The sequence below is a fragment of the Tachypleus tridentatus genome, chromosome 6 (genome assembly GCF_004210375.1).
Source record: "Tachypleus tridentatus isolate NWPU-2018 chromosome 6, ASM421037v1, whole genome shotgun sequence".
Taxonomy (NCBI): domain Eukaryota; kingdom Metazoa; phylum Arthropoda; class Merostomata; order Xiphosura; family Limulidae; genus Tachypleus; species Tachypleus tridentatus.
The window spans coordinates 107,020,384-107,034,711 of NC_134830.1; the positions used below are offsets into that span (position 1 = coordinate 107,020,384).

The window sequence follows — 14,328 nt, forward strand, 5'->3', positions numbered from 1 at the left end:
TAATAATTACTGATACACTCTTCTCCTGTTGATATTGTGATCATTTGACTATCTTTGGTATCAAGAAGACTAGCTTGCTGGCTTAACAGCTCTTCTTAATAACAAACAGGTTATTTCAAAACAATAACAACCAATAACATAAAATTAACTAATATATATGCTAAAATAAATTTATAATATAGTATTATATAATCATTTCTATAATTCTGTTATCTTGTGACATAAATAGATGAAACAATTACTCAACTTAATTCAGTTCATACCATCACGGTTGCTGTTAAGCATTTTGCTTATATTAAAAGCTTTTTAACCACTATTGTATCTATCATCTCTATGTAAGTCTAGAGAGCTTCAATATTGAGCAAAAGATCTCATCCGTACTAGAGCTATGGAATATAATATGGTTTACATCTTATTAACACTGCTTTTACACAGAAGTTTATAATGATGATGATATAACCTAAAACATTCTACAGTACATTTATGCTGATACAGTTGAAAGGGATACTTATTGTTAATAAAAAGAAGAAATTCTGGAAATAATTACTTGTAAACAGTATTGTTAGTAAATATTTGTTGAGACAATTTTCATAAATTAGGAGTAGTGAAAGCTTTTAAGAGACAGCTACGTGTATAATATCAGCATATGTCTTAAAATTACACATTAGAGAAACACTGAAATTTGTAATGAGATAGAGGTGTGACAATCAGATATTCTGATGTCTGACACACAAAAATGTCTAAGAATCTGCAAAATTCACATTCTGGACTGTTTAGCAAAAAATAAATTAAATAAAGCATGAGAATGTTATTAAAGAAAAGTAAACTTTAACAAATAAAATGTTTATTTATGCTGTAGTGTTTCTTTTATCACACTGTCAGGCTTCTTATTCTCTATGACCACTGTCTGGCTGTTGGAGTCAGTCAGAAACATATGAATTGAAGAATCCCAGGAAAAAGAAACGAAAAAGAGAGACAAGTAAAATTAAGAAACAGAATAATGGCAGTTTTATACTTCTGTGCTCGCACTGAAGCCTCAGTGCAGTATCCCACATTTCAAACAATAGCCTATACACAATAACTTAAGAAATATCTATATTTTGTAGTTTTAGATATTTCAAATAGGTTATAAAAATAAATAAATCTAAGTTCAAGGAGAGATACCATATTAAACAGTATTAGCTATGTATTAAGTTTAAAGTATATAAACAACTATTTCTTTACTGAAGCAAAAGGATGCTGAATTAAATCAAACCTCTCAGAAAGGCTTGTTTTCTGGAGATAAGAAACTTTATTTTAAATTCTCTGAAAATATAGGAAAACAAAAATACATTAAAAAGTACAAAACTCACTAAAACCATGCAAGCTTGAAATAAGATAAAACTGCCAAAGAAATATTTATCAATATGCAAATTCTGATTCAAGAAAGAATGTAACAGTATCATAAAGTAAACAACAAAATCACCTTTCTGTTAACAGTAGATGACTGGTTTTATTTAACATTTATTTTTTTGTCATAAAAGATTCAGAGTATTGAAATTTACTTACGTTGATGTTATAGTTCGAAAACGTTCTTGACCTGCTGTGTCCCAGATCTGGAGTTTTACCCTCTGTCCTTCTACTTCAATGGTTCTAATTTTGAAATCTACTCCAATAGTTGTAATATAATTTCCTAAAAGATATGTTAACAGAAGATGTTATAAAACAAAATCACTGTAAAACATTAAGGTGCAAAATTTATCTACTCATCTACCTATATTTAACACATTTCACAAAACAAAATATATTTCTGATCAATTCTGTTTCAATGTAAGTTTCTCAAATGGAATAATTACCACTCATGAGATAAAATATAATAAATGAAATACATATGATTGCATAATGGTAACTTTAATTACTCTTTTTATTTGATTTTTGTTAATTCTCCTTCCATTGGTCACATTACTAGTATTAGCTTACTAGCATTTTGATATATACCACAAGTCAAAAGTATCAACAGTCAAGGAAAATAAGTATTGTTATTGGTTTATATGTTCTATAAGCTATTTATTATAAGGTTGGGCATATAATATTTATTTTTATACATAACAAATTGAATAACCAATATTTAGTGCCTATTGCACAAGAACTAAAGAACACTAGCAAAAAAGAAACAAAAATCAAGACACAGAATAATGGTACTTTCATACTTCCATACTCACACTAAAGCCTTAGTGTGGTATTCCACACTTCAAACAATAGTATATATACAACTTAAGAAATATACTTACATTTTTGTAGTTTTACCTGATTCAGTTCGGTATTTCCTTGTATACTCACTGTACAGTCTCTCATAATTGACACAAATTAATCAATTTCTTTCTAACGTTACTTTCAATTGAATTAGCACTGGTATTCTGAAGTGGCCATTTCATATCACTAGCTCTTTCTGAAAGCACCTCTTATCAAACAGGAAAGCATGCTTTGGGTTGCTACAATATATAAATTAAAAGCCAGGGCCACACAAGCATTCTCCACAGGGTACTGCATGATTAACCATAATGCTGTGATACTGTTTTTCTTTATAATACTATAGAATCTGACAAAACCTACTAAACCACAGCACAAAAAAAAAATCACACTATGTCACACACCAGCCACACCAGATTACAATACTATACTTACTTTAACTTAAACCTCTCATGATCATGTTTCTGTAGAAAAATTATTCTAGTTGTTTAAAAACTGAATATTTGTTTTATGAAATTATAGTACATAATTGCAACTTCTTTATCTTTTGCAATTTTAAATGTTTTAACATGTGTATATGTGAAGTATTAGGTTTTTGGTGATAACATTTCCATGTAGAAAACTTTTGAGCAACCCTGGATGAAAGTCATGTAAATTAATGATTAATGAAAGATTATCTTAAAATATGAAAGTTGTTTCCTTTATACATAATTTAAAAAATCCAGAATACCCATAAAAACAGCAAAACACAAAATGTGAAACCATACACTTGCATGTTTTCCTCATGGACTCAAAAAACCTTCATGTCAAAACTGCTGAAGATCCATCAACAGGGGTGAAGTAGTGGTAAAAATGCTCATAAAAGCCAAACAATGCAAAATTAAACATTTTTGTGTACTTCCCCATGGACCTAATGAACTTCCACATCAATTTCACATCCTGTGAAGTATTTACTCATGCATACAGACAGTACTATTATATTTATATAGATTGTGCCAGTGCATTAGATCTGCATGCGACTTATTCATGACATCATATCTGCAACCTGAGAATGTAGAAAAATAAAGTTCTCTGTCATGGGGAAAATGGAGGCAAAATGAGAAAAACATGACTCCTATTGCAAATCTACATGCATAGAGGATAAAAAGTTTGCAAAGTTGGGGGTTGCACATCACATAATAAAATTTTTCCAGTATTATATAAGCAAGAGTTCCATTATAGTATGATACTGTGTACTTTTGAGAATATTAAGAAATTATTTCATGTTCAAATCTTTTGAATGAGACTTCTCCCAATCAATTTTTCTTGAAATTCCCTTTCTGTTAGACTTTACTCTTCCCAGTTATAGCAAAATACTCGAATGTACTTTGAACTGTACCCTCAGAAACAGGAAATGTTTGACCTACACATCAGACTTTTATTTTTTTTATGGAAAGAAATAATTTGAACTCATTTTTCTCTGCTCATTCCCAATCTTTTCCCCAGTTTAACTGTGTTAAAACTTGCAAAATTTCCCTTTGAAGTTGGCATCTTACTGGACCATAATTAACTGAATTAATGTGAGTGAGTGTGAAAAACAATGTATCATTATGAAATCATATATACTCAAAAAGGAATTAATATTGATGTGCCATCATGTTAAAATACTATAGTATTAATTAAATAAAATGGATAAAATTTTTTAAATTTAATACATTCACACAAAACAACAGTTGTTCAAGAAATTTAATAATTTAAGTAGCATTTCAGCCAGCCTGAACAGTCCTACTACTGAGCAGGTATGGTTTATATATTATTATGCAATCTTTTATTTATTTTCACTCACAAATTTCTTACAATTTAAGAAGTAAATTTTAGTTGTAGCTACAACATATGTGAATGTAATACTATGAGACACTTAATTTTTTGTTAAGAGTGGTTCTATTTTTACAGTTTTTAGAGATATATACCTCCTTTGCTTCAGTCTAGTTCTCATATCCTTGTCTGTTATGACTTTATAAATTGATCACATGCTAACAAATCCATCACTCCACTTGACACATTTGGGTAAGATAACTGAAAAACCCTTTCCAAATCTTCTGCAAGTTTAGCTAAGATCCTGTTTCTTTCATGTCCTGTTCTGAAACTTTGCTCTAAATATTTCTTCCTGGAGTTTCACTCTGAAGTTCTTGATAGTTTAGGCTTTTACCTGGAAGGCTACTTAATGTCATTAAAAATGGTCTTTTTAAATAGGTAGTAAGATAAATAAATAGTTAGTTAAAATTTTTTTATATTAAAAATATATTTCCAACAGTATTTATCTCCTCTTACACATGTAGCTATTAATTGACTGCCAGGGTTTCTTTTGCCCATCTTAGCACTGGTCCTATTTTTTCTTATATCTCAACTCAGTTGCTCTTAGGAATATTTATCTTGTGATACTCTCCACCTACTTCAATGTGCACTCTATCCTGGTACTGTTTATAAACACCTCATTCAAATAATGTTAGCACTTTTTGTTTTGTTTTTTTGAGACTTACTCAATCTCAGGCTATAAAATCTGCTTGTAGTGGGAAGGAAAGGAGGGAGTGTCAGCAGAGGTAAGTATTATTAGAAATACATTTTCAATTTAGGAAAATGTTAACTTCCAAAACATACATACTTCCACTCTCACTTATAGCAAGAATCCAACACTGACAAGATGGGTGGTCAGCAAGGGTATTATCCATAGAGAAAGTATTCTAGATTAGCACTACATCAAGGACAGGTACGCTGTTTATACAGAACTGAATTCCTGTATCATGGGTGGAATGGTACATGAGTTATCTTTATAAGTCAGACCCAACCAGATAGCTGATGTTCCACTACTCAGAATTAGAATTAAGGGGCTTTGGTTCCTATATCCTCCATTAGTGGCTGGAAAATTGGACTGCAATGCTATCTTGATGTACATAAACTTATAAGTAGATCCCAACCTGTAACCAGAGAGTGATGCATTCCAAGCCGCTGGAAGGAATCATGATGAGAAGGTAATGAACACAGAGGTGGACAAACCCTCTCTTAAACTTGAAGAAGTTGGAAAGACAACATCCCAAATTCAGAATAATAAGATTATGTACCATACTGAATCAAAGGAAACAGAATCTATTCAGTCTGGAATTATGAATATTCAACTTCACTACCCAATGACTTGGGCAATGGTGCATTCAACTTGCTTCCAGAATTACAGGGAATATGTGAAACAATTGTGCTCAACCAAGGACTCAGGATGGGACCATTCTGTTTTTAAAATTACTAGGAGATATTGGACCATATTCCATGAACAATGTACTGAAACAATATTGATCAAAAGGAAGGGTCATGTACACACCCCAACCAGATAACTGAGCATCAAATATGTACTAGTATTTGAACTGGAGTTATAAGTACATAAAACTTGCTTTGTCCCATCATGGGACATTGAACTATTCAAGTGAACTACAAATTCTACCTTACAACTTTTAAATTCAAGGAGCAGATGTGTTATTTGAGAGTCAGAAAATGCTTCAATCTGGCTGTGGTAGACAAAATCAAAGTTTTAATAACATCTCAGATAAAGCCTAATTATCCCTCCACATAACTGAGAAGTAAACCTTCCCACGTGAACATATTTGTGTATGAAATAAAAACTAAAAATTCCCTCCAAACCTTTCAGCCATTGAATGCAACTGGGAAAAATACCAAAACATCACACATTGAAGAAACAATAGAAGAAAAACAAATGCAGCTTATCTCAAAGTGTCCTCCTTTTCATTTTTCAAGTCATTTAAAAACTGTTGATTGGAATGGCATTTTGTGAGGTGAAGTTGTTTTATTAAAGCAGAGTAACTAGGCCATCTGTTCAATCCACCCTAAGGAATAGTGCTCCAGACTCCAGTACTTATTGTTTATAAAACTACTACCATCCCAAATGGGGACTAAAAGAAGGCATGAAATAAAAAGTGAATCTAAAGTCTTTTCAAAATATGTCAATGATCACCCTCAATTACAGCCTCCTGGAGAATGACTGTAAATTTGAATTTCTCCATTTCACTACCAATAAAATCACTGACAGTCTCAAATGAGGGTGACATATGCATACCCTGCCCCAACTGTTGTGCAACACTATATATCAGAGGTAGCATAGAAGAGACCCAATTTACTTCTGTGCTAGAAGTAGTAATCTAGGAATTCATAATGTAAATCAGCTAGCCAATTGGAAGAGTTTTTAAAAAATTACTATACTATTATTATGAAAATGAACTAAATAAAACAATAATGTTTAAAGTATTTCTGAATGGTTGTAATACTGAGAAACCAATTAGTGATGCTTTGACAAGAAAATGTGATAACATTATCTGAATGAGGTGCTTATATATAGTACCAGGCTAGAGGGTGCATTGACACACTATAAAAGATTATAAAAGACTAGAGTAAGAGAAAAAAATCAGACCAATGCTTAGATAGACAAAAAACCCTGACAGTTGAGTAATAGCTATAAATGTGATAGGTAGTAAGAATATTCTGAACTTGCTATTCCATCTGTTCATTTTCAAAATTATTTCAAATCAAGCCTGATATGCCTCCTATGGTATCTTTCCATCACAATCCATTGATTTCTTAGTTAAGTGATTTGCTGAATTGCCCATCTAAATTCTGCAAGTGGGCTTGATAGCAACAAGGTCAGATTGATTCAGGAAGGTATAAGTATTAGAAAATGTGTTCATTTAAATACGTTCTCCTATTCCATTTCTTGTATTAAAAGATATTTTATATTGGAATTCTTGAGCAGATGCAGAAAAAGTTTTGTTTTGCTTGCTCTTCAGATTTACCAGTTCTTTTCCATGTGTTTTATTCTTTCATTGACTTCTTTTGCATATCTTTGATTTTACCATTATAGCCTTTCTATATTTCTTCAATCCTCTTGTAGTAATCTTTCTACACATCTCCAACAAAATCACTGGTCTATTTCTTTATTTTTGTTCTCCTTTTAATTTTCCTTTTTTTCTTGATATTCTTTTCATGCTTTGTTTGTTGTTCTTTTCAGTGTTTTCAATTCTAGCTGTGTGATCACCTTGAATGTTGATGTTTTAGTAACAGTTATATTTTATTTTCACCAAAATAATCTAACTTTTTATACCAGTTTTCATTAGTGTTTTATCACTGGCCAGGTTATATAAAATTATTTGGAGAAAATAATGCAAAGTCCAACCTACATAATAAAACAATTAAATCTTTTCCTTTAGTACCTTTGCTACAATCTTTACACAAGTTGTAGGTCTAAGTTCAGAAGCATTTTAACTTTCAACAGAAATTGTGATACTAATGCTCTCTATGTTGAACTGACAAATATAAGACTTACAGAACTTCCTTCCAAATCTTAACAATTTCCATATTATAATTTCATGATTCATACCATAAGCACTTCAAAGATCAGGAATAACCACTTAAGGAATTTTGTCTAGCTGCTCTTGAAAATGGAAAATATGAAGCATAATTTAGGCACAGTACTTCTCTGCATATTTTTAAGTACTTGCCAAAATTTAATGTACTATTATCATGCATCACAATAAGCTATAAAAAAAAAACAAATAAAATCTACCTGGTTTTGAACTCTATAAAAGAACAACAAAACTGACACAAAAGGAGCTAAGGTCTAATAATATGATTTGTACCAATTACTCAACTGGGAAAAAATGAGGTAGTTTTCTAAATTACTCTTATTTCTATTTCTGAGGTTTAGCATAATGATATACATTTTCATAAAAAAAGTATTTATATTTTTCTACACAGTACAGGTCTAAGTATAAAAAAAGGATATAAAGCAAGATTAATTTACATTTTTCAGTTACTTTACCATGTTTTAAGATATATAAGATATCAAATGTGTAGCCCTTTTTTATATTTTATATTCTTTTGTCTTGTTTTAAATATCTGTTATTCATCTTAATACAAATAAACTGTCCATTTGTGTCATATTAATATATTACTTTCATGTAATCAAATAAGAAAACTTTATAGAGAATATTCCCTAGACTTGTTGTAATCTTATGTTTTCATAAAATTCTTTGCAAGGGCCAATTCCAAAAACTGTATAATAAGCTTTTCCCTAAAATGAGAAGAGTAAATAAATATGATAAAAGACAAAAAAATGTTTTACATTTCATACTTCTCTTATAAGAAGGTCTTATTCTATTACATCACACTGTTGCCACAGCAGTTACAAATTTTCCTATTATATGAATATAGTTCTAAACAAATGAAAAGAAACAAAGATATATATATACTATCCTATTTCTGAAAAATCATACTAAAACTGCTTATTTCTGCAAACTATGAAGTAAAAACAAAACTACACTTATTGACAGAAGCTGTAGTGACAAGTTCTTTACAAACTTCATATTTATGTATCAATGGATGCATTTAAAAACAAATTAAGAAAGGAAAACTAAAACAATAGTTTTATATATATTTATTAATTAGGTAAGACAACTTTCTTTTGAATTTCCTCACCAATATAACTAATATTTACATTAAAGATTTCATGATTCATAGTATAAACACTTCATGAACAAAAATAATACCAAAGCCATATTGTCAAGAAGCTTTTGAAAATGGAATATAAAAAAGATAAAAACTTCAGTTGGTATTGAGTTTTAAAGGTTTAAAACAATTTGAAACCTAAAAAAACTATGATTTGGTAAATAAAACATTATTTTGTATTTCAAGATGGCTGGTATGGGTATAGAAACTTTTATTAAAATAGAGAACAAAATTGTGACCTTAGGTCATGTTCAGGTTAACAAATGTAAACCAAAACACAAAATCCAACAAAAACACAAAAACTAACTAAACAAAATACTATTACAAATGAAAAACCAACACAATCTAAAAAAAACCTTTGTTCTTACCTATGCAACCTCACACCACACAACTATACAGCACCCCCATACCTCACAAACCAATTGCCCACTCTGACCCATAATATCAATCTAGGAATCATTCAACTACAACCTTAATAAATACACAGTGTGGGTATTTTATAAATACATAAAATCAGTGAACTCCTTTTTCAAAGATTTGTTTAACTTCAAATCTATTCTTGACCAACTAAACCATAAAGCCTTAATGAGCAGTTCTGATTTTATCTCCCTCTTTATAGAAGTTTCAACTACCAAAGCCTGCAAAATAGTTTTAGAATTTCATATCTAAGACCCCAACCCATTGATACACATCCCCAGCAACCAATTAGGAACCCTTATACCCTACTACCAAAACTAACTTTATGTTCAATGACCAAAATTACCCACAAATAAATGGCTTAAGTATGAGCAATTCCATGCCACCAGTTCAAGCCAACATTTTCATGACACAGATTGAATCTTGAGTAATCATTTCAGCCTTACACACACCACCATACTAGTACAGGTATGTTGACAATACAATTGCTAGATTCACATCTACAGAATACACACTTAATTTTTCCAACCACGTTAACTCCATACACACCAACATTAAGTTCACCTGTAAGCAGTAAAAACTAACCAGATAGCATTTCTCAACCTCAAGATTACAAGAACTGATATACACTTCAAAATAGAAATCCACAGGAAAAAATCACTCATTCTGGACTATACATTCCCTGACTGAAACAAAAAACTCAAAATACTAAGAAACCAAATAAAAACAGCCACAAAACTATGCTCACCTGATAAAATTATGATGAAATCAACAAAAACAACACTACATGAACATTAACAATTTTCCTCCAAAAACTGTTGAAAAAATTATACACACACACACACCTAGATCAACAACAAACAAACAATAATAAATTCCAAGAAACAACAAATTATAAACTGTTACACTACTTCATACCAAATATTCCAGATATCAGCAAAACATAACCAACATTTGGAAAAAAACTCAAGAAAACACAACAAGTAAACACCAAATTTATTCAAAATCCAGATACAAAACCAAAGTCCATACAATGTAAAAAACTACATTGACAAACACAGCACCAACATTATTTATAAAATACAATGCAACAACTGCCATGACATATATTGGAAAAAGAAGCAGAAAAATGGAAACCAGATTCAGAGAACACACACATATGCAAAAAACATCTTCACACATTTTTAAACACTGCAAATCAAATAAATACAACATAACCATAATGAACACCCAGATATTAAGTAGGAAAGCAAACAAATGCAAACTCAAAGAAACCCTATTTATACAACTCAAATTAAAATTAAACCAATATAAAGGAACAACTTTATACCTAAACTAATTAATAACATCCAACTGCAACACTTCTTGCAATCCCACACCCATTTACACTCTCATCTCTAATACATGTGCCTAGCAATAGTAAGCTGCAAATTCTCTTTGTTAACCTGAAGATGACCTGAGAAGGTCAAAACATTGTTCTCTATTTTTTATAATAAAAATTTTAATACCAATACCAATCATCTTGAGATACATTTTTACTTCAAACAGGTTACTTGTCATCACAATTTTTTTTTGGCAAATAACTTTTTCATATAATACTCACCTGAAAATGTGTTGTCAGCAAATCTAAGGAGAAGACTGCTTTTTCCAACTCCTGCAAAATACATGTATACATGTATACCAGAGAATGGTTTAATGTTGATAAAAAATAAGTACCACAGTTTCTATCCTGCACTGTCTTAATTTAATACTTTTGTCTTCAGTCACATATACTTAAAACTAAAGAAGCTTTTATAACTCTAAACAATGCAAAATAAAAGATTTTTCTCTATAAACATGTTCAGCATTGAATGTAGGGAAAAACTATGCACTTTTCTCCATTTAATACATTCTTTTTTAAAGTTTAAAATTTATATTTTATAAACTATATATTATAATGCAGAAGTGCAAGTTTGTCACCATTCTCTACCATTCAAAGCATATTCTTCTGTTATGATTGACATTCCTAATAGTAAATCCATTCACTTGGAACCAAAAACAAAAAAAAAGATAGCACAAAAATTTCCCAGAGGTTTTCTTTCATTACTCAATAGGCTTGTAACTCTTACAGTCAATGACTGGTTCATTTATGCAGAAATTCATCTGTTCTTCTACATTATCATATAAATTATGGTCTGTTTGTTAAATCTGACCTCTCTGTGTCTCTATAATGGTATTTGAGGAGGCTGTGCTTTATGCATCTGGGGCTTTAAATCAAGCAGACTTAGCTATGTTAGCTGGTTCTTCCATATGCCAGGTTGAAGCTGAAAAAAATTACATCATTCATGCTGGGAGTCAAGCAAAGCATACATAAACAATAGATTTGGTATGTTCATTTTCAGAAAATCTGCTCATTCTTAAGCTCCTTTTCTTAGAAAGGATATTAAATTATTCTTAAGCTCCTTTTCTTAGAAAGGATATTAAATTATTAGGAAGGGTTCAGAGAAAGTCTAGTAGGAAGTTATCTGAGATAGAAAGGCTGTCAATATGAAGATAGGTTAAGAGTTCTTAAAATTGTTCTCAGCAATGGGTCAGTTGCAAAATCACTTTGTTAATCTGAGGATGACCTAAGAAGGTCGAAACATCATTCTCTACTTTATTTTAATAAAAGTTTTAATATCCATACCAACTATCTTGAGATACAAAATTATTTTCTCCTTAAAAAGAGCTAGAGGGGATTTATTCAGGCACTTAAGATTGTAATGGGAAATGATATTGTTGATATATCTTTTCTTTTTGTATTTAAGAATGAGAATGGAAAGTATACCAAACATAAATATCAATTTTGGAAGGGAAGAAGTCATCGACATCTAATGTTTATTTTTTGAACAGGGTATCTGGCCTTGGAATGAGTTGCTTTCAGATGAGGTAGATGCTGCAGTTAACTTAAGGGACTTTAAAGGTAGACTTGATAAGTATTTGATTGATAAAGTTGGCTTTGAGTGTTTTATTTTAGAGTTCAGTGTAGTGGTATGGATAGCCTAGAAGGATGAACAAGTCCATTGTTAACTTAAAGGTTGTTTCTTGGTCATTGTTTAGGTTTTTAAACATCTGAAACCACAAAGAAAAATCATTTTGTGTAATCAGTGCACTAGATTATGTGACAAAATTTAAAGGATAAATAAGGGAGTGCAAAGATTGTTTTTACAGAATAATTTTGCATTCAGTAAAGCACAAATTCCTTAAAACTCAGTAAAATTTAAATCTTGCTTCTCAATTTCAATTTCCAAAATCTTAAACTGCAAATAGTAGAGTTATTAGATAAAATTTTACTCAGAATTAAATGAAGAACAATGGTAAGATTAATGCATTGTGAAATTTCTTATTACCGAATGATTTTGCACTCAGTAAAATTTTTAACTTTAATAAGTGCAATAAATAATATAGTGTGAAGTTTTTTGTTACCACAAAGCTCCACACTGCTCCATTCAGTAATAATTTAAACTCATTTTTTGGTTCTTATTGCATTTTTTTAATGTCAAGATTTTAATGGGCTCACTTTTGGTGGTCGAATTTTAACAAGTGGTGAATTGGTTTGGAAATAGCATACCTCATCTCTTCCCTTTCACAATACCACTACTTTAAAGTAATAAGAACAAGGACCGCTGGTTAATGTGTTTTCTTACAGCAAAGCCACATCGGACTATCGACTGAGCCCACCGAGGGGAATCGAACCCCTGATTTTATAGTTGTAAATGCATAGACATACCGCTGTACTACTGGGGGCAGGTTACTGTTAATAGTTCTATTAATAACTACACACTTTACAAACTAACTAGCATGATTAAACTCTTAACAATCACATTTAATGATGCATTACTTAGTAGTTGTGTAAGACTACTTTTGATTTACAGTTACAACTTGTGGTACAAATTACAATAAAAATTTAAATTGTAGAATTTTAAATACAGCCTAGAGTACAATGATGAATAAGTTATATTACAATATCTTAAGTTTACAAAAATTAAATATGATACTTATAATAATACATGTATTTCACAAAACGTTAGTTATTATAATAATAAAAGAAAACTCACCACTATCCCCGATTATAAGAAGTTTAAATAAATGATCATACTCTCTTGACATAGCTTAGGATAATAAATATAAATCTGTTGTTTCTATTATTAATATTTTGCTAAAACTCAGTATAACTATAAGTTTTAATAACTTTTTTCTTACAAAAGTAATACTATTGTCAATGTACAACTTATACTACATGGGCGTTATATTGCAACTCAGATTTGCGTTTCCGTCTGTAGCTTAGGCATTCTGGTGACGAACATTCGCTTCACACCAATGAAATAAAAACTATTCAATATTAAAATTTAAATAAATAATTTTGATATTTGTTTCTGTGTTTTTGAATTTCGTGCAAAGCTACTCGAGGGCTATCTGCGCTAGCCTTCCCTAATTTTGCAGTGGACTAACTAGTCATCACCACCCACCGCCAACTCTTGGGCTACTCTTTTACCAACGAATAGTGGGATTGACCGACCATTATAACGCCCCCACAGCTGAAAGGGCGAGCATGTTTGGCGCGACGGGGATGCGAACCTGCGACCCCCAGATTACGAGTCTCATGCCTTAACCCACCTGGCCATGCCGGGCTTGAAATAATTTTGAAACATTTGTCATGTTTAATACTGGTACAATTATTAAAATATAATTTTTTCAATAAACTGAACTAATTTTAATCACACATCATCAGCTTTACATCAAATGTATTTTTTTATTATGATCACGATTATTATTGCAAGTTGTTCAGTCGACATAAATGGGTTAATATTTTGAAAATACCTTGTATTTCCAGCGTGATCTGCACTTATGCAACAAATGGACTAAACAACGACTTCAGATACCTTAATGTTCAGAACATCCATCCTTAATTTAGAACTGCAAATTAGAAATAGAGAGATCAGTCAACGACATTTTGTGGCTAGATAGTTGCTCTTAACCGAATAGCAAAATTAATTGCTGCGGCTATAATATTTCCATAACTGAAGTAAAGAGCGTGTTCAATGGCACATCATAACTCAAACCTTAGACTTGATAATGCACGACAAAGCACACTAAACGCAATGCCTCGCCCAACTCTGCATT

General features: G+C 30.9%; 1 protein-coding gene across 1 annotated transcript in view; it reads right to left on the reverse strand.

Annotated features, from left to right (window-relative positions):
- Positions 1 to 13,506, reverse strand: part of LOC143253260 (ras-related protein Rab-35-like) — a 38,268-nt gene extending 24,762 nt beyond the window's left edge. The window contains exons 1-3 of the mRNA XM_076506821.1: positions 13,263 to 13,506; positions 10,790 to 10,840; positions 1,549 to 1,672 (exon numbers count right to left, since the gene is read on the reverse strand). Coding sequence (XP_076362936.1) covers positions 1,549 to 1,672; positions 10,790 to 10,840; positions 13,263 to 13,314 — 227 coding nt within the window. The 5' untranslated portion in view covers positions 13,315 to 13,506. The remainder of the gene's footprint in view (positions 1 to 1,548; positions 1,673 to 10,789; positions 10,841 to 13,262) is intronic.
- Positions 13,507 to 14,328: the final 822 nt, after the last annotated feature.